At 37.1% G+C, this 20,242-nt stretch overlaps 3 protein-coding genes across 4 annotated transcripts in view; 1 reads left to right on the top strand and 2 right to left on the bottom strand.

The window, feature by feature from the left end:
* abcb9 (ATP-binding cassette, sub-family B (MDR/TAP), member 9) overlaps positions 1-9,383 on the bottom strand; it is a 13,085-nt gene extending 3,702 nt beyond the window's left edge. The window contains exons 1-9 of one of the 2 annotated variants that reach the window (XM_024274835.2): positions 9,168-9,383; positions 6,992-7,672; positions 3,862-3,973; positions 2,798-2,928; positions 2,508-2,713; positions 2,144-2,341; positions 1,942-2,070; positions 1,678-1,866; positions 1,263-1,436 (exon numbers count right to left, since the gene is read on the bottom strand). In XM_024274835.2, coding sequence (XP_024130603.1) covers positions 1,263-1,436; positions 1,678-1,866; positions 1,942-2,070; positions 2,144-2,341; positions 2,508-2,713; positions 2,798-2,928; positions 3,862-3,973; positions 6,992-7,658 — 1,806 coding nt within the window. In that variant the 5' untranslated portion in view covers positions 7,659-7,672; positions 9,168-9,383. Of the gene's footprint in view, positions 1-1,262; positions 1,437-1,677; positions 1,867-1,941; positions 2,071-2,143; positions 2,342-2,507; positions 2,714-2,797; positions 2,929-3,861; positions 3,974-6,991; positions 7,673-8,756; positions 9,107-9,167 lie in introns of those variants that run through there. The other variant, XM_024274834.2, reaches the window with a different exon arrangement.
* Positions 9,384-9,908: 525 nt separating this feature from the next.
* zgc:113436 (uncharacterized protein LOC503528 homolog) lies at positions 9,909-15,073 on the bottom strand. The gene is made up of 8 exons (XM_036213706.1): positions 14,563-15,073; positions 14,076-14,269; positions 13,899-14,010; positions 13,682-13,820; positions 13,560-13,614; positions 13,234-13,491; positions 12,899-13,015; positions 9,909-10,590 (listed from the first exon to the last, which is right to left on the bottom strand). The coding sequence occupies exons 1-8, from the start codon at positions 14,762-14,764 to the stop codon at positions 10,333-10,335; spliced, it is 1,335 nt and encodes a 444-aa protein (XP_036069599.1). The 5' UTR covers positions 14,765-15,073; the 3' UTR covers positions 9,909-10,332.
* Positions 15,074-16,824: 1,751 nt separating this feature from the next.
* The window catches only part of ogfod2 (2-oxoglutarate and iron-dependent oxygenase domain containing 2), a gene marked incomplete in the record, with an annotated part of 4,907 nt that continues 1,489 nt past the window's right edge, over positions 16,825-20,242 (top strand). Inside the window, 4 exon segments of the mRNA XM_024274836.2 lie at positions 16,825-17,045; positions 17,134-17,190; positions 18,939-19,049; positions 19,141-19,240. Coding sequence (XP_024130604.1) covers positions 16,911-17,045; positions 17,134-17,190; positions 18,939-19,049; positions 19,141-19,240 — 403 coding nt within the window.

Here is a 20,242-nt window from a genome sequence, read left to right as displayed (position 1 = left end):
ATTTTTTGTCATAGTGCATAAGGGAAAATACAGTTCTTTATGTCTGCTACATCCAAAGAGCACAATGAAATCTTAGTACATTACTATTGAAACAACTGTCAAACCACATTGTCAATAAACTGTTACCTTTTTGGGAATAAATCTTTTACTTAAACCAAATTTATGTGTCTTGTAGTCTGAACATAGTCCAATTAAGCTCCGGTCACTGGTATTAAAGACCCACTTCACTCATCTTTTGAACTTTTTTAAAAGCGCTCCCAGCTGTCATTTAATTATGATTATGCCATTTTTAGCCAACATTTTCAAAAACTGTCATTTTCTAACTCATAGTCTCTGCATAAACACAGTAGTTCATTGGAAATTCACCTCTGAGTTGTGGGTGGAATCATTGACACAGGCAACCCCACCCCCCTTCCTATCTGTTTAGGTTGTCTCGTGCTAGCTTACAACCCCTCACACCTTCAATCTTACCATTACAACAAAAATGGAGAGCAATCTATCTAGCCGTACAGTTTAGATCCAGATTCCAGCTCAGACGAGGAAAACATAGACGTTCATGGATCTATTTGTCTACAAGTGGATGCATCAGAATGGATAAATACAATCTTTTTCAAACAGCATTTTTTTTCTTTGCACCTCATTCACAACAATTTGAACCTGAAAAGCTGCATTACCTGCAATAATGCTAGTGTGAATGGTTTTTGCAGAAAGAAGTCACTGAAGATGATGAAGATTTTTGCTGAAAATTCTGTTGCAATTAACTTTAAAATGTAAAAGCTATTTGCAAAATGTTAAATTTGCTAAAATGCTGGAAATTTTGTTAAATAACTACGAAAAAGCACTGAAGTTGACCTAAATTTCAGCAAAAAATTTTTGTAAAATTGACTAAAAGCTAGTACATTTGCATAAATACTAGCTAAAATCCAAAATAGCCAAAAATTCCTTAGTAAACTAAACTAGTCAAAAACGTTAGCCTGTTGCTAAAGTAGAAGCTAAACTCTAAATTAGCCTAAAAAACCTCAGTAGAAAACAAATTAGCCAGGATTGAGCTAGGATTGAGTTTTTACGTCTCAAAAAATGTACGGAAAGGAGCAGGAGAATCACTATAGCATGAATGCTTTGAAGCACTCACGCAATAAAGAAATACACTGAAATACAAATCTAAGCCTAATCTTCTTGTATTTATGTCCTACACCATGAGAAATGTGCAACAAGACCATGAAGTTTTATCATAGTGGGTCTTTAATGAAAGATCGTCTCACCTTGGAGTGCAGATAGGTGTGCTGGAAGGTGTTTACCGGCTTCCCATCCAGCAGCACTTGGCCTTGCTGTGGGAGGTAGAAGTTTTCCAGTAGACTCACACAGGAGCTTTTTCCACTGCCTGAAGGCCCCACCAGGGCGGTGACCTCACCGGGCAGCAGAGCAAATGACACTCCCTGAGGGAGGGAGACGGTAAAAACAGTGTTTAACAGTTATCAGAATCAAAAGTTCTATTGCAGAGTTAATACACTGGCTTGAGACTCACTTGGTTTTGGCTATCTTTCTTTAAAATACCATCTCCCTGTTTTAAATTTTAGATCAACATCAGATCTAATTGACCCCCAGCTGCACCACTCAGTCAAACGTTGCTTGAGAAGCCAAAGAATATTTATCACCACCGTGGAGGAAAGAGCAAACCTGCAGAATATCGGTCTCAGGTCGCGTTGGATAAGCAAAGGTGATATCCTTGAACTCAACCAGACCGGTGCACGCGTCTGGAGCTTCTGTACCATCCGCTGGGTGTTCGGGCTTCCTGTCTAAATACTCAAAGACTTTCTCAGCAGCTCCCACTCCCTGCATGAGGCCGGTGTAGACGGATGCAATGTTCTATCAAAAAAAACAAGTTTACTGTAATACTCCTGCAGCCCACCGCTTCTGCTGAAACAGCTGATGAAAGAATACCTCAAGACATTCTCCTAGTTCCAGCATGTATATGAAAAAAGCAATCAAAGTCCCACTGCTCGTCTGACCAGTCATCACAAGGTGGCCTCCGTAGAACAAGATCGAAACCTCAAGGGCAAGCTCTGAGATCTGAGGAATACACAAAAACCATCAGTAAGGTTAGAACAGAGTTGAGGAAACATGTTTATTTGAAGGTACCTACACAGCTGGACCACATGTAGCACGCATAGGCCAGGGCCTGCTTCTTGTTGAGCTGGAACATGGCTGAGAGCTTCGAACAGTAAGAGTCCGTCTCTTCGGTCTCGTTTGCGAAGCTGCGCACCGTCCTCATGGCGGAGATGGTTTCCTCTGCAATTTTATTGGCCTCTGCGAGGGTTGTTTGCACTTCCTTGGCCAGTTTCTGGACAATATTCAAGTATACAATTAAAAAAATAATAATTCACAATGCTTTTGACCTGCTTGTGTGCTGACATCATAAGGAAGATCTCAGCAAAAACACAAAAAGAATGATGGTTTTCTTTAGGATTTCAGAAATACGTAACAGAAAAAAAGCAATACTTCCTTGCCTTATAGTATTCGCCATACACTTTAGAAACGAGAGCGATGAAAGGGAATCCCATGACGGCGACCATTGTGAGCTTCCATGACCTCTCAAACATGAAGATGAGGAAGCCAGTGCCTTTGATGCTGCTCCGCAAGAAAATATTAATGTTCAGGGAGACCAGGTCGCTCACCTGAGTGGTGTCAGCTGACAGGCGGGAAATGATGTCACCTGTAGAGTCAGGTCAGTAAACAGTTTCAGTGGGGGAAGGGCGGGATCCTGGCCCGGGAACGATTTCGGGTGCCTCCATATTACCTGTATGGTTTTCATCAAAAAATCTGATGTCTTGCCCCATCAAGGTTCTGAAAAGATGACTCCTAAGACGAAGGTTTAGTCTCGCAAGCGTCAGGGTGAAGACTCCCCCTCGCATCCCTATGGCAAGTGAGCTGAGAAAATAGAGAAAAAGCCAGATGACAGTGCTGCTCGGATAACTATAATCAAGACCTTTAACACAGACAGTGGAGGAAATCAGTATTTGATTCCTTGCTGATTTTGTAGGTCTGCCCACGTAAGTGCTATCTTAGATATGTTGACGTTGGGAGTAGGGCTGCCACAATTGGTTGACTAATCAACAACTAATCGACTATTGAAATCCAGTGGACTTGGAAGCTAGGGAACAGACGTTGAATCCACTTGGCATTAAATCCAGCGAACTGTGTCCTGGTGATGAATTTGCAACAAACATTTCACTCAGGATTGTTTGTTTAATATGTCAAACCCTCAGCTGCCCGACAGCGGGCTGATGGCGCAGCTGAGGGTTTGCAGGTCCGAAGGGGACACGTGTCTGAGTGGTAAAATGCCACTAGCATCATAGCTAATAAAGGCTAACATATTAAACAGATAATCCTATAAGGAAATGATTATTCTCATGTAATTTTCTAAATCTGTACTGGCCAGAGTTGAACTTTTGTCTTGGCCGCTCTTATTTTGAAAGCTGAAAACACGTGGCTTCATAGCGGCACTTAAAATATTCGCTGTGTCACTTGGTAACTTTCCTATTTTTACAATTTCCTCTTAAAATACCCCGAAAAACATTGATAGTGTAAGGGTTTGTTAAGGATTTTGTTTTTAAGCGTCACCGGCGACATCTCAGGTGTTAAAGGGTTAACTAAGCATTTTGAAACTGACGACAGCATCAAATTGCAGAAGGAGCATAGTAGCAAACAGGAAGGAGAAAACTGGACATGGACAAAAAAAACTATCAATGCAACAAATTCAATCAACCCCTGCAACCCAGCCCCACTTTACTGAGAATTGACTGTACCAATCCTGTTAAGATGTAGGTTTGTTTGTATTCTTGGAATCTCCGTCACACTCACCTGACTGAGGCCAATGCTGTCAGTGTGATCACGTGTTTACTGAAGTCGCTCTTGTCCTGCGATACGATGCTGTCTATCGCTTTACCGTAGTAGGAAGGAATAAAGACTTCACCTAAAAGACAAGAAATAAATCACAACACAGCAGCTTCAAGTTCCAACATCAACCTTTTCTGATGAATTTATATTCAAACCCGCTCCAATGAAAATGATGGAGGATATTTATAAAGAAAATTAAGGTTCAAATTGAATTCTTTATTCAAGTTGTTGTGAATCAGGAGCAGATAAAAAATGCTGTTTGAATAAGAGCTAATTTGTGACATAGAAACTACACTGGGCGGGCCACAAGCTCCCTGCTCCGCTCTATTCTCTTCTTATCTTCTCTGACTAGATTACTTTACATCACGTGTCAAAGTCAAGCCCCGGATCTGGCCCCCTGGGTAACTCCATCCGGCCTTTCAGATCATTTTATTTTATTGTTATTAATGGCCCAATGTTATCTTGTGCTCATTTATAACTTGTATAATTTTGACAAAATATATTTTTAGGGAAGGTAAAATATTCAAGTTATTTAAGGTTTAAGTTGATTTATAAAAATAGTATAATAATAATAATAATAATAGAATAATATTCCTGCCTTTTTATTATTCATATTTATGTTAAAAAGTTACAGTTTTAAAGTTTTAAAAATTACCATTCTGCTAGCTTTGTGGACTATTTTGGCATTTACTAAGATTTTTAGGCTATTTTGAAGCGTAGCTAAAATTTTAGCTACATGATAGCTGTTTTGGCTAATTTAGGCTTTTTAATAAGTTTTTTAGGCTGTTTTGGAGTTAGGCTAATATTTATATGCTAGCTGCTTTGGCTAATTTAGGCCTTTTTAAAATTTTCAGGCTATTTTGGAGTTTAGCTAATATTTTGGCTACATGCTAGCTGTTTTGGCTACCTTGAGTTTTTTTGTTGTTTCTTGGGCTATTTTGGCATTTAGCTAATATTTTAGATGGCTATCAAGTTCAGTGATTTCAGCAATCAGCTTCAGCGTTTTTAGCTATCAATTTCAGCATCTTCAGCAGCCAAATTCATCTTACAGCATTCACACTAATATTATCACAGGTAATGCTATATATCTAGTTCATAATTATGTTAAAAAGTTATGGTTTTAAAGTTTTAAAAATGTAGTTTTAGAGTCTTCAATAAATGTTTATCCTGTTCGGCCCCAGACCTAAGGTGTGATTTGGATTCTGGCCCCCTGTGCGATTAAGTTTGACACTCCTGATTTACATCTTCATTTGCCTCATCTGAGCTGGCATTTGGATCAAAACTGTACGGCTAGATAGCTCCATTGTTGCTCACCATTTTTGTTGCACCGCTAATGTTAGGTTGGGGTTGTGAGAGGCTGTAAGCAACTACTGCTGCTTTACAGAAACTTCTAGGAAAACTTTTTTCTTATTTTGTCTAAAAACAGCTTATTCAGAATCAAAAGAGCATTGGGAAGGCTTCTACATTAGAAGTCATTATTAAATGTGCATCTGAAATGGGAGAGGATTTTAGTTTTGTTTTTTTATTAGACTTGACATTAATACAAAATATTACTTCTAATACTGACTAAACGTCAGGAAAATATCATGACAAGACAAAAATAATGGATTTAGATGTAATAAAAAAGTTAACTCCAGAATAAAAGTTATATATTTTGCATTAAAATGTACTTGTTAAACTGATTATGATTTATGCATTTTTGTTAAGCTTTAATCTTTAATATTCTTGCCTTTTTCCACTTAAATAAAGTCCTTAGGTTAAATATCGTACTGCAACTATGTATCTGCCACAAACCTTATTTTGACATTAAAGTGTATGAAGTTGTTCATTTACAGAAGGGAGCATTAAATCGGCACGTTAAAGGTGTGGAGTCGGTAATCTTTGCCCTTGGCCATCTTTCTGTATTTATGAGTATTTAATAAGTTACTAAAAACTGATTTGCATTTGTATTTCTCTGCTGATTTTGCCTTAAAGACAGTCCTATAAAGTGTGTTAAAAATTTTGTCAGAAACTAAAGTTTGTGATTTTCTGTAACAGTTGGTAATAAAAACTTGACCCTGTTTTTGTCAGAACTTCTCAACACTTTCGAATTGATCAATACATGTTTTTTTGGTTGATTCTTTACATTTCTATGGCTAATATTCCTTGCTATAAATCACACGCGTCAAAGTCAAGGCCCGGGGGCCGGATCCGGCCCTCCAGGTAATTCTATCCGGCCTTCCAGATAATTTTATTCAATTGTTATTAATGGCTTGATGTTATCTTGCATTTATTTCTAAGTTGTATAGTTTTGAAAAAATATATATTTTACGGAGTAAAATGTTACAAGTGTTATTTAAGGTTTAAGTTGATTTATTCCGGAATAAATATAAATATAATTCTGTTAAAAAGTCACGGTTTTAAAGTTTTAAAAATCCACAGCTTTTTTGGACTATTTTCACATTTACTAAGATTTAGGTTTGACCATTTTGGAGTTTAGCTAATATTTCAGCTAAATGCTAGCTGCGTTGGCATATTTAGGCATTTTTTTAGTTTTTTGGCTGTTTTGAAGTTAGGCTAATACTTACATGCAAGCTGTTTTGGCAAATTTAAGCTTTTTTTTTTTTTTTTAAGGATATTTTGGAGTGTAGCTATTTTTTTCAACTATTTGCTAGCTGTTTTGGCTAACCTAAGTTTAAGTTCATAATTATGTTAAAAAGTTATGGATTTAAAGTTTTAAAAATTTTGTTTTAGAGTGTTCAATAAATGTTTATCCTGTTCGGCACGCAACCTAAGGTGTGTTTTGGATTTTGCCCCCTTGTGCGATTGAGTTTGGCACCCTGCTATAAACCAATACAGCTTATTTAGGTTTAGTTTGTGACACTTTAAGAAAAAAAAATGTGTTTTCTTAGGCACTTCTAACATAAATTGAGCGCTTTATAGTCTCCTTATTACTTTGAGTAAATTGACAAAGTATGTCTTCTGTGAATAAAATTTGCTTTTCAAAATGTTTTTTAAAAAAGAAATCAAAAACTTGTTTTTACATAACATATGATGCTACATTTCCTTTGCTCCTTGTTTTTTCCTCTTGGTTTTGTCTTTATAGGATACTCACACACTGCAGAGATGATGAGGAAGAACACAGCAGCAGAAAGCAGCCCTGTATCTTTTTTACAGTAGCCGAGCAAGCGTCCCAGTGTAGCTCCAGAACTACTCTTCGTGTCTTTCCCCTTTTCCTGACCCTCCTCCTCCTTCTCATCCTCTTCACCAGCTGTCTCCATCAACTTCTCAGTGTCCTCGGAGCCCCCTCCTCCTCCACTACGGCTGCTGCTGTGGATGCTGAGACTGCTCACCGAGCTGGACTTCTTCCCTAGCTGCCTCCAGAGCAGCGTGACACACAAAGACGAGGCACACGTCCAACCTATCAGGCTCAAAAACCACGGCTGGTGGCTCAGAGGCTCCAGCTCCGTCAGCATCAACAGCTTGGCCAGGGCGTAAGTGATGACAATCATGCAGAGGAAGACAATGAATGTGGTGAGCTTGGCGACTCTCGGAGGGCCATCCTCCTTGTTCCATGACACCCCTATGGAGGCCCCCAGCAGGAGGGACGCTCGGAGCAGAAGAGTGCCCCAGAGGTCCAAGACTGACTGGAGGATGTTGAAGTTTAGAGCATCATCAAGGAAAATGGCTGGTTGTGATCCATGTGTGTAGAGGACAGTGGTGATGATGCTGTCTAGCAAAACATACAGCACGCTGCAGCACAAAACAACTTTAGTGCCCATGGTGATGACCACAGCTGGAAAAAACACAAAGAACATACTTTTCAAAACACATTTGAAACACATAAAGCCCATGGACATGACATTTCAAAAGAGGTTCCTTCAAATAAATACTTTGTGGTCACAAATTTGTATCTTTATTATTCACAAATTAGCATTTTGTCCACACAAATTAGTTTATTGTGACCATCAATTAGCATTTCGTGGGCAAAATTTTGCTTTTTATGGCCGCAAACAAGTACTTTGTGGACACAAATTGTATTTTGTGAGCATAAATTAGGTTTTATTTACAACAAATTAAAATTTTGTGGGTCCAAATTAGTATTTTGTGACTGTAAATGAGCCCTTTGTTAACAAATTAGGATTTTGTTCACACAAATTAATATTTTGTTGCCGCAAAAAAGGACTTTGTAGAAATAAATTGTATTTTGTATGCACAGATTAGGTTTTATTTACAACAAATTAGCACTTTGTGGTTCCAAATAAGCATTTCGTGGCTGTAAATGAGCACATAGTGCACCAATTAGCATTTTGTGAGCACAAATTAAGTTTTATTAACAACAAATTAGCATTTTCTGGGTCAAAATTAGTATTTTGTGGCTGAAATCAGTACTTTGTGGACAAATTAGAATTTTGTGAGCATAAATAATATTTTGTGGACTCAAATTAGTATTTTATGGACTCAAAATAGTATTTAAGTATCTTTAATTCCTAATGCTTATTTGTGCCCAAGATATACTAATTTTTGCCCCAAAACCGCTAATAAAGTGCCAATTTGTGGCCACAAAATACTAAATTGTAGCCATAAAATGCAGAATTGAGCAATATGAATTCGTGCCAACAGATGATTAATTTGAGGGAACTTTTTTTTTCTTTGAATGACATGTCCAGGGCTCCCAACTTCAAAACAATCTTAATGCTGCAACGAGACTTCACGTTAACTATTATTATGACTTAAATAAATAAATACAATTAATAAATAATCATTCTATATGACAGGTGGACCCAAAGACGACTAAAAATGAAAGACTTTAAATTCTTTTCAAACACTTATTTTTAAAGGATTCTACTTCCGGTCTCCTGCAGCTACCGGCTACTCACCTCGTTATACAACCATCAAACCGGGACAGACCATAGACTTTATATCGACGGTTATCTCGTTACACCGGAAAAACACTTCGAGAAACTTACATGCTAGCTTAAAAAAAAGTTCGACCTTAGCAGGGGAGGATTCATGTAGAAGGCAGATAATAACAAACACTTCCATTTGATTTAACGAATCTTTACATTGATATTGTAGAACGCATCAGCGTCGTGTCCATGTCTACTAAATGACACTGACAAAATGCAGCCATTACGTATTGCGATGGGTCGAGTTAGTTTTCCTGTCAAACAGACACCGGTATCAAAGATCGTCTAGAGCGTAAACCAGGAGCAAACGCATCACGCGGCACAAATTTCTGTTTTTAGGTTTCTGCTGAATCATAATCTGTATCACACAATATAAGGTACCTTGACAATAAGGGCATTGCACAAAGAGGCTGCAAATCAGTTTTACTCCAGGAACACTTGACAACAAACACACGTGTATGACAAAAGTACTACGCAGTTATTACACGTGACGCATCTCTCATCGTCTGCTAAATGTTCAGATGGCAAAGCGGAAATAAGCAATGTGTACCACCTTTCAGTAGGTGCACAAACGAGCTCTGTTCAAGAGCAAGATGGTGCTAAAAATGTGCGATTTCCTTTAAATGGTTCAATAAAATGCATTTAAACGCGGAGATTGGGATAATTAGTTTATATAGACGATTTAATTGTTTAATATTTTGATACATTAAATATTTTTATTTATTATGGTCTTAAAAAAAGTTTGAACCCGTTTTTTTTTTTTTTTTTTTTTAATGGATGATTCTCTTTTTCTTATTTTATTTTTTTACTTGTGCTGCCCTGCAGCTCAGCTAAGATAAGAGCAGAAGGTCTCTTGTTTTGGAAAGACTTTAGGATTACAATAGGGGGTTATGAATCTTCGGACACATGCGGCATATATTTGTTGAAGCCCCTTCTGTATATGAGGCTAAACATTATTTATGATTATTATTTTTGTATATATTTCTTGTTGGACCAGACAGAAAATAGGGGTATTAGACATTGGAGATACAGGTACAAAATAAAATAGGAAAATAGGGATTGATTGAATAAAATGGAAGATGAATAAAAAAGGGTAAAATCACAAAAAAGACACAACTAAAGTTGCAGTTGCTTACATTTTTTGAAAAATCAACAATTTATTTTAAATATTCATATAATTTAAAAAAGATGAACATATTTGTGTAACAAATGAAAAACAGGAGCATTTTATCTCAAACCAAATGTGAAACTATGCATAAATTACTATTAAAAATAATATTAGGATGGATACAACGTCTCGACGACAAACTAAAAGTAAACATAAAAAAACTCTAAATAGCCACATTTCTACAAGTGTTTCTCAGTTCAGTCAATTCTTTTCTGAAACATGAACCTGCAGTTCCTTCAGCGGATGAACGTGTCAGCTCATTCCAGGGGTCAACTGTCCCAGAATCTGAAGGTCGACGGTCAGCCGATGACTTCCAGGAAGCATCTGCCCCACACAGAAGCGGGGTCGGCCCCACGTGTCCATGCCTCTCCTTCAGTATCAGTGGATGTCCGACTGCGCCAGATGATACTCCAAATCAGTTTTCGCGTCCTCCGAGCTGTTTGGCGCCGTGGCCAGCACCGTTTCAACAGGAAAAGACAAATACAAGCTCTCCCGGACCTTTTTAGGGGAGGGAACGTCTCCTACAGAAAACAGGGGGTCTGCTATTTTCAAAGTAACGGGAGCCACAGTGTACGCCCTGCGCTTGGCGTTCTTTTTCTTCTCTTGTTTGTAGGCCGCATTCATGTTTGTGATCACCTAGAAGCACAGAAATGATGAGAAATTAATGAGCTAAAAAGACAAAAACATGGGAGACAAACCAAACAAATGTGATGAGTTTTGTTTGTCTAGAATGGATCCACTTTACTAAATCTGGAAAACTAAATAAACCGTAAAAGAAAATAGAAAGAGGGACAGTGAATCCGAGTCATGTGTTAAATGCTGTTTCAGTACCAATCACACAAAACTGTGACGCCTGAACGCAACACAGTGTAAACTGAGCCTGGCAGCCGTTTACTGCTAATCCTCTTATTATATTAGTGCTGAATAAATGCTGGCTCAAGACCATCAAATAAAATCAAATTGTTTTCATGCTTTCCCTCTTTCCATGTAATCTGATAGTCATTTCAAGTAAAGAAATTAAAAAGTATTCTTTAAAAATGTGCTTTATTCACTCCTCATATTGCTTACAGAATCCCCACACCAATGAAAATGGTATTTTTAACTAGTGCTGTCATGCGATTAATTTTTTTGTGCGATTAATTAATCTAGTTTGTCGATTTTAATCACAATGATTTTTAACCCAATAACTGTTGTTGAAAGCTTAATTTTGGGGTATTTTGTTTAGGTTTGTGACATTGTGGCACAGTAATAGATCAAAATAAAGCTAAAAATTCTAACTTCTAACCTTTACTTTGAGAAAAACAACATTTTTTTCATTTCTGATAAAGATAACAAAATAAAAATAATAAAAAACAAATCAGGTTGATATACATATTAAACAGTTTATCACAACAGCAAGCCAGTAGAAAAGACATGAGGGTGATTTTATAGTTTCCTTTAACCTTAATGCTTAAATTTGATCATTTCATAGATGGAGATACAGCATAAAAAAATAAAGAGAATCTGAGAAGGAAGAAATGAAACACCATGAGGGAATTGAAGTATTTAGACTATTTTTTTTTTACTTTTGCTTCATTATCTGGACAAAAACAGGCACTCTAAAATGATGCACTTTTTTAACTTATCATGACGAACATCGTTCTCAAAAAGGAGCTAGACGGAGCGCGGTTTGTTTGCGCCTCGCACTGAAGCTGTTACCATGACAATGCGAAGCATCGCGTATTAAAAAAAGTCAGCTTTTGTAACAAAAAAAAAAGTGAAACAAAAAAATGCTACAGGACTAAAGTTCTAATAATGTATTTGATATTTTTCTTAAATGACCATGGTAAAAACAGGATAAAATGCTCCTCCATCAGACACAAAAATTAGATTAACGCGATTAAAAAAGAAAATAAGGCACTAAAATGTCTGTAATTAATTAATCGTGACTTACATGATAATTTGACAGCCCTATTTTTAACATGTTCTTGTGGCATTTTTCCGAGGATGGAGGACATTTATAAAGAAATAAAATTTAGTATTTCTTTATTTAGTATTTATTTATTCATGAATCAGGAGCAGATGAAAATATACTGTTTGAAAAAGAGCTTATTGGTGACGTAGAAAGTTCTGATGCTTCCTCTTGTAGACAAATAGATCCATAAACGTCTTCATTTTCTGGCTCAGAACTGTACGCCTGAACAGCTCCATTGATTATCACCATTTTTGTTGCACCGGTGATGTTAGGTTGAGGGTGTGAGGTTTCAATTATGGGGTGATGGGAAAAACCACTTGGAATGATTTGATTGATTACAAGAGATCAAAAAATGATCGGAGTGGGTCTCTAAATAAATTTCCCAAGAGAAGGGATAAAAAGGTAAGAATTAAATAATAATTCTTCTTAAAGAAGTCAAAAGTAAGCTTTTATAAAGTAAAACAAAAAAACTCAGCATTTACTAAGGAGCGTCAAAGCTGAACTAAAGCATTTCACATAACAATGCTGCCATCTACAGACTGTCAAGGAGGACAGTTAGTTTCAGTGGATTCTAAAAGGCAAACGAATGTTTTCAACATTTTTGACACAACAGAACTCTGAAATGTTTTTACCCAAGAGAAACACACAGAAGTCTCATATCACACAGGAAAAAAACACAATGTGATAAATGTGATAAATATGTATAGATATTTTTTTTTCATAGATTTGTTTTCACTTGCTGTCATGACATGTCATTTCATAAACGTGCTACACAAATAAAGTTGAATTTTAAAAGTAATGGAGACAAACATCAATGAACAGCGTTCTTATTCTGAATCCTGCAAAAGAAGAGTTTTCTTTCTGGGAATAAAATGAAACAACCTTTATTGGAAAGCATAAGTTGTGTGTTCTGAGCAGACTCAAAGAATCAGGAGATCAAACCTCTCTGATGATCGTTTCCTGTTCTAAAGGCAGAATAGAGGGACTCACCAGTTGTTTGACAGAGTTCTGCTGCTCTTGGATGATCGTCATGCATGTGGAAGCTTTCTCCTTAGTGCAGAGCATGTCGTGTTCAGGACTCTCACAGTTCAACAGGTTTAGTGTCGTCTGTGTGGAGAGAAGAAAGTTCAGAAAACTGAAAAAGAAACAAGCTGTACAACTATGAAATCCATTTCAAATGAAAGTTGTTCTACAAATGTACAGTAAAGATAAATCTTGTTTAATACATTTCCAGGTAACATTCAAGACGCTAAATTTTTTCAAAAATATTTGATATTTTCCTTGAGTAGTTTTTATCGGTACTGTTAGATAGGCTCTCAACCTACCCTGTTTGGTAGATTGGCCTTCCTGCTGAACATGAGGGAGTAAGGGGTGAACCTGGTGGTGGAGTTGGTGGAGGTACGGAACAGAAAGAGGACAGGGTCCAGAAAATCATCCCATTCTGCATGTTTCTCCGACACCATCTGCACTACGGCCTCCTTAAGCAACGGAGCCGTGCAGTCATGGAGCGGGTTGAGCTGCAGCTGATCAAAGGGGGAAACCTTCTGCACTAGACTCCACCTGTCAGACAGCTGCCTCGTCACCTGAAACACACACAACTGATTGGTCATCTCAGATCAGAGCAGATTCCTCCATTTCTTCAAAGTCTCACCTCATCACAGAAGTCTTCCTTCTGAATGCACACTATCGTTTTAGGAGCACCAAACCTGAAAAAGTTGAAACTCAGAAATCTGTCAATCTGCTTGGGCAGACAGACTGAAGGTTGCATTTTACCTGTATATGCATGTTGAAACGCATCGTGCAACAGAGAGGGCGTCCGTCTTTGGTACAGGAAACGCCTCTGGCCATTTACTGAAGTAATCGATGATCAGAACAACGCTTTTGTTTCCTCGCTGGGTCTCTGGGAAAGGCCCTGATGAAGATATTGGTTCAGATATACAGAAATCAACCTAAAAATAAGATTATGTATCAAGAAAAAGTAAGAAAAAACCTATAGTGTCTATCCCAACAACATCCCACGGAGCGTCCACTTTGATTGGCCGGACAGTCCGTGCCAGGTTCTTATTCCTCTCAGCGTGCTGACACGTCTCACACACCTTTATCTGAAAGTCACAAACACTGTTAGCGCTGTGGGACATTAGCAGGGCAGGTAAAAATAAACGCCTACCCAGTCAACAACATCCTTGATGATTCCCAGCCAGTAGTACTTGCTCTGGATCCTGTGCACGGTCTTCTTTTGGCCCAGGTGATGGCCGATGTCATTGAAGTGGCAGTCCAGGAAAATCTGCCTCTTCCTGTCCGCTTCGATCACCACCTCCCTCTTCTCGTCTTTCTTTGGACCCACATAGTAAAGCTTTCCTTCTGGAAGACAGGAATGCGAGAAGAATAAGGAAACATCAGCATCAAAATCCCAACTGAATGTTGCGTTCAAAACTGTAGGTTTTTGGCGTTTCTGGGACTGTCTAATGGTAAAACTTGATCAAATGTATGTAATTTGTCACATTATTTTAAAGAAGCACTAAAAATTCATTAAACTAACTTCTTTTAAACGTTGGCAGGTATTAAAAAATTAAAAAATAATGATAGTACCTATAGAAAAAAAAGAAAAAGCGGAGTTTTTCAGGGGGAAGTGAAGATTTTCGAAAGAGCCTTACCGTCCATGATGAATTTCTGTGCGTATCTTTTGAGGTTCTTTTTCCGTAAAGGATTCATTGACTGCGGGAAACTGCCTTTAGCGACAAAAGTGTAAATATCACCGAGTTTGTTGGAGCTAGACTCCACCACCTCCTCCTCCGCCACCTGCAACGAGTCCACGCTCAACATTTCCAACGCCGGGCGGGTCGCGTTAGCAAACATAGAGATGCCGACTGCCCGTTAGCATAGTCGGCGGCAGAAGTCAAGACTGGGGGTTGAAAAAAAAAAAACTTTCGGAGTAAAAACCTCAACTGCCACAAGATGAAAATAAAAGCTGCTGCCTCCCCCTTTTGTTCTTCTGCTGTTTCTGGGGCATTCGAATAGGATAAATGTGTCATTATCGCCCCCTTTGGTGAAGAACGGTACTACATGTAAATGATAAAAAATGCATTTATTAATTAAAATATTTAGACATACAAGTAAGTTACAAAGAACAGTAAATGGTACATCCGTTTTTTCAAAATAAATTCCAGGGGGTAAAAAATAAAAAATAAACAATAAAAAAAATAAAAGTAATTTTATACTACTCAATAAAGCTGAGACAAATTGGCTTAAACTGCTTTTTTGCTAGTATTGATTGATTTGGGCAATTAGTGCGTATAGAATGTACAGTTTTATTGCTAAATTTAGTTTTGTGAATATGCTCTTTTGATAACCAGAAGATTTATCAAAGATAAAGAGAGGCTTCCAGAGAGAAATCCCCCATCTTTCAAAAAGAAAACAATAAATTTAATATGTAATCATATTCAACCATCCATAGCTGCTTTAAATACATCGTATTCCTTTATTATCTTTTTTTTAAACAAAATATATTGTTTTTATATCTTTACATAACCAGCATTTCATGATGCCACTAAAATTTGGAAAATAAAGTCAAACTTTTCAAAGGCTTTCCATTTATTTATGCAAATTCAAATCCAAACTCAAAATGCATCTGTTTGTATTTGCATTTTCACTTTGATTTCTGTTAGGATTTTACATACATTTATTAAATATTTGCTCTGAGTGTTTTTAACTTCTCTGTATTTAATTTTCCTGCCTTCCAGCATATTAACAAAGAGGAACCAACCCCGGGCTGCACGGTGGCGTAGTGGTTAGCGCTCTTGCCTCATAGCGAGAAGGCCCCGGTTCGAATCCCGGCTGGGGGATTTGGGACCTTTCTGTGTGGAGTTTGCATGTTCTCCCCGTGCATGCGTGGGTTTTCACCGGGGACTCCGGCTTCCTCCCACCATCAAAAAACATGCTTCATAGGTGAATTGGTGACTCTAAATAGCCCCTAGGTGTGAATGTGAGAGTGAATGTGTGATTGAGGCCCTGCGACAGACTGGCGACCTGTCCGGGGTGAACCCCGCCTTCGCCCCTCAGCAGCCGGGATAGGCTCCGGCACCCCCGCGACCCCGAAAGGGATGAAGCGGTCAAGAAGATGGATGGATGGATGGAACCAACCCCAAGATGAAGGTTATGAGAAGCTGAAATAAGAAAAATCATCAACCCTCAAAAATTGATATCAGTGATAAATGATATAAATCATATGTATCATGTGATCAGGGGATGCCCTGATCAATCTCTAAAAGAAGGATGTCGACGGAGGGCACTTCAGAGCGGAGTGGAGACTGGTTTTAACATTCTCTGTCTGTTCTAATTGTGCAAGTAAAATCTGATTTAAGAACTGATCCCTCTATTGTCTTCCTTTCAGAGAAATGTTTCAGGTTGTTTAAACTTAACAGTTTCACTGTTCATTAAATGTCAGCTGCTATTTATTGTGCATTTATTGTATATATTGTGTGATATTGCCTTTGGCTTTAATTTACAGTATCATTGATTTTTGAAAAGCCCTTTTGAATAAATGTATTATTATTATTATTATCACTACTACTACTATTATTATTATTATTTATATTATTATTATGCTGATAAGCTACTTTTGTGCTTTACTAAACATTGTATTATATATAGAAAACATTTAGATAATTGTTACAAATCATTTGATATTACCTTAATAAGTCCCCTTTTGAATTCTATTTAGTTTTTTCCCGGCTGACCATTATTAGGCTTTCAGCTTAAAATCTAGACTAAAATAATTTAGTTTTTTGCCAAAAATGGAAATAAATGCAAGTGCATTGTTTCCAGGAGGTTAATAAAGTCAAAACTTCTATTCCAGTCCTGCAAATAAACAGCAGGCTCACTTTTATTTTGAAGGAAATAAAATCGGAAATTGAGCTTGCGTATGTAAGCGCGTGCCACCAAACTTCCGTCGGCGTCTTTTTGACACGAATTGAAGGTATTCGTATTTAACAGGGGAATAACAATGACAGGTGAAGTAGATAGAAATGTTCGGTTTTATGGGTGTGGATGTTTCACTACTGACAACATTTTCCTGGAGGATTACAGTCTGCACGTCCGCTTTGTGACGGAGCAACAATTCAGACGAGACTACAGAGCTGTGAGTTTGCTAACAACAGAACACAGTATTAAGAGCTGCGTCAAATGTTGACACTGATGTACTTTTATTCTACTTTTTTGTTTCACAGATACTTTTAAAACTCGGTTGTGACTCTGACGAAAAATTTAAGGACGTCCTTAATAAGGTGCGTACTGTATCTCGACAGAAATATTATTTAATGCTAAAACAGAAACATTCAAATACAACTTTAAAGAGTTTTATCAAAAATGTTTAAAACGTTACAGCTAATTGTGTTGATGTGGAAGTACTAGACGAATAAGTAATTTTTCTTCTGTTTGACTCCAAATTGTTCACAGCTTTCTCACAGCTTTTATTTTGAAAATATCTTGTTTGCGTAGTTAAGTTGGTATAAACCAGGGCAACCTTTCACAGTAAAAGAGGCATGGGCTCCGGAGCCACATGCGGCTCTTTTACCCCTCCACTGTGGCTCTTTGGCTTTAAGAGAAGTGCTAAAAATTTTAACAAACATTAAATTAGTTATTTGAGTTTAGCACATTCTAATATATGCGGCACCCTAGCATTTAGTTGTTGTCATAATGAAATAGAAAGTCATGTTCGACTTGTTTTCTTGTATTTTAATTCAAAATCTGCTGCAACAGGAGGATCTTATTTGTGTATTTTATTTTGAAATGACCTTGTATTCTCTGCAGTCAAATTTAAAAACATTAAAGTTGTTATCTATAGGAAAATAATCACACTTTTTGTAATCAGTTATTGTACATTTTTGAAAGCTACATTTTCTAAAAGAAAATGCTAAATGGTCACATAAATAATAGAGTATTTTCTAAAAGGTTTGGGAGGATTTGGTGGTTCTTTCTGGGTTCTGCTTTGTCAGAAACTGGACCAAATGGCATTTTTGGTGTTAAAGGATGCATACCGACCTAGTAGGAGCCGTTAATCTTGTTTTGAAACTGGTGTGCATTCATTACAATTTTCTAAAATAATACATATGACATATATTGCCTTTCTAGCATGAATAATATAAGATGAAACTACAATTTTCTCAAAATGTGAAATATTGTTAACATTTGACATAAGCTTGTATGATTTCTTTTCAAAATAAAAGACGCTGTGTGCCAGACTGGATCACAGCAGTTCAGCTCTGGAGAGCATAACATAATGTACGTGTTTAAACTCGTAAAATATCAGGCCTTTTATCAAATTATTGCTTAGTATTTGAAATCTATGTATTCTGGAGGACACAAAGTGCAAACAAGATGTCTTCAAGTCATCAGGAATGCAAAACTCTTTATCTAGTTTATCTTCAAGGTGCACCTCAGTCATGATTTTATAAACTTAACTAATCTAATTAAAAAAATTAATATTTTTTTATTTTCTTCAGCTAAAGAGCCAATATGGAGAAGTAAAAGAGCCTCAAGTGGCTCTGGAGCTGCAGGTTGCAGACTGCTGGTATAAACAATGAGTAATAAATATCTTAGAAATAAAGCAGACTAATTTTATGCCTAAATAAGGTTAAAGGAATAATTTGAAGGGATTAAAAAAACATTTTTAACATATATTAGGCTGTCATGTTGACGGAAATTCATATATTTTGTAATTCTAGGTTGAAGGTTTACTTGGGTAAAGCTGTTGGTACCTAAAGAAAAGCACACAAAGTTAACTCGGTGTTCTTATTTTTTTTATTCATTAGCCTGCTGGAAGACTAAATGCAGTTAAAAAGGAATTTTAGACCACAAACTACATAAAAATGTTTATTACAATGTTGATTACATTTTAGTTAATGGATTTAAAAAAAAAAATCTTCCTTTTTATTTTATTGTTTATTACTGATAAAAATAAACAAATCCATATGATTGTGAAATAAAAAAGGAAGTTGGGATGATTAAGAAGCTCTGTGCCCATTGCTTTTAGATTTCCCAGGAAGTTGACAGACGAATACATTTAGATGAAGCATCTGCTGAGAGAACTGCTGCAATAAAACGCACATACCGGCCCCTTCATCCTCATGTCTACCATCTGGAGGTATAATGTCTGCACCAGCCCCCGCTGGCAGCCTCATCACGCTCCATTAACACCTCGCTGAGCCTTCACCTGCGCCCTCTCCACCCCTCAGGAGTCTTACCTCACTCCAGAGTTCAAGACGATTGTTGAATACTGTCGAAATATCGACGCCAGTAAAGACGGGCTCTTGAAGTTTTTGGAGGAAGAGGCAGGTAAGTTGGAGAATTCCTTGTTCACCGTATTGAGTTAGATGCAGAGAACTGCAGCTGAAGAAAAAAAGTTAGCTTGAAGATGATCTTTTTGTGCTCAGAAAATTCTTTAAACTTTTTGAAGTACAAAAATAAGAATGTTGTAAAACATAAAGGGTTGTCATGCCTTTTGTTTGTAGTATTTTAAAGTTTAAATGAGTTATTGTAAAAAGGGAAAAAATAGACAAAGGTAAATAGCCTCCAGTAAGGCCAGAACTGGGCAGTTTTTTAAAAGTAGAGGCTCTCAACTGATGTCATCATATGTCCAAGAATGCAGCGGCCTCGAAAGTTTTCAGAGTAGGAGGCTACTAGTAGTTTCTTACTTTCTCCTTATAAACGTTTTCAAGGCAGCTGAAAGCAGTAGAGAAGGAGGATTTGGTCCCTGTGCAAACTGTTAAAAAAATTACTAAAGATGAAAGCACACTTTGAAGATCATCTTGTTCCTTTTTCTACTACGGTTTCCAGTTTTTAGATACTTCTACGCATATCAAAATGATTAATTCAGATCGAATTTGTGGCGTAAGTAAACATTTTTTTATAATCAGATAAAGTTTTTCAGGGCCCATGTGCACAGTTCAATTCTGATCTTTGATCCGATTCAAGACATTTTGCACATGTAAACGCAGCTACAGATATGCCTACGAAGGCCTATTGGTGGACACCAAAACCAAAATGGCTATGCCAGTGAAGTAAACAAGAACAGAATATTTCTCATAGTGAACGTGAATGTATGATTACATCATACACAGATTATTTACGGCAAGGTACTGAATTAAACTTTTGTTCCTTATCAAAAAGTCGCTGGTGACTACTTCACTCACAGGTGGGGATTTTTCCACAGGTACTGGCTACTACTGAGGCCCGAGTATGAGCACTTTCTTTCTTTTTTCTTTCATTTTTCCATATTAAATTGGTTTGATTATAGTAAAATATCGACATGCATAACCATTTTTTTTTTTTTTTTTT

The sequence above is a fragment of the Oryzias melastigma genome, linkage group LG9 (genome assembly GCF_002922805.2).
Source record: "Oryzias melastigma strain HK-1 linkage group LG9, ASM292280v2, whole genome shotgun sequence".
NCBI classification, from domain to species: domain Eukaryota; kingdom Metazoa; phylum Chordata; class Actinopteri; order Beloniformes; family Adrianichthyidae; genus Oryzias; species Oryzias melastigma.
This window is presented reverse-complemented; position numbering and strand designations above follow the sequence as displayed.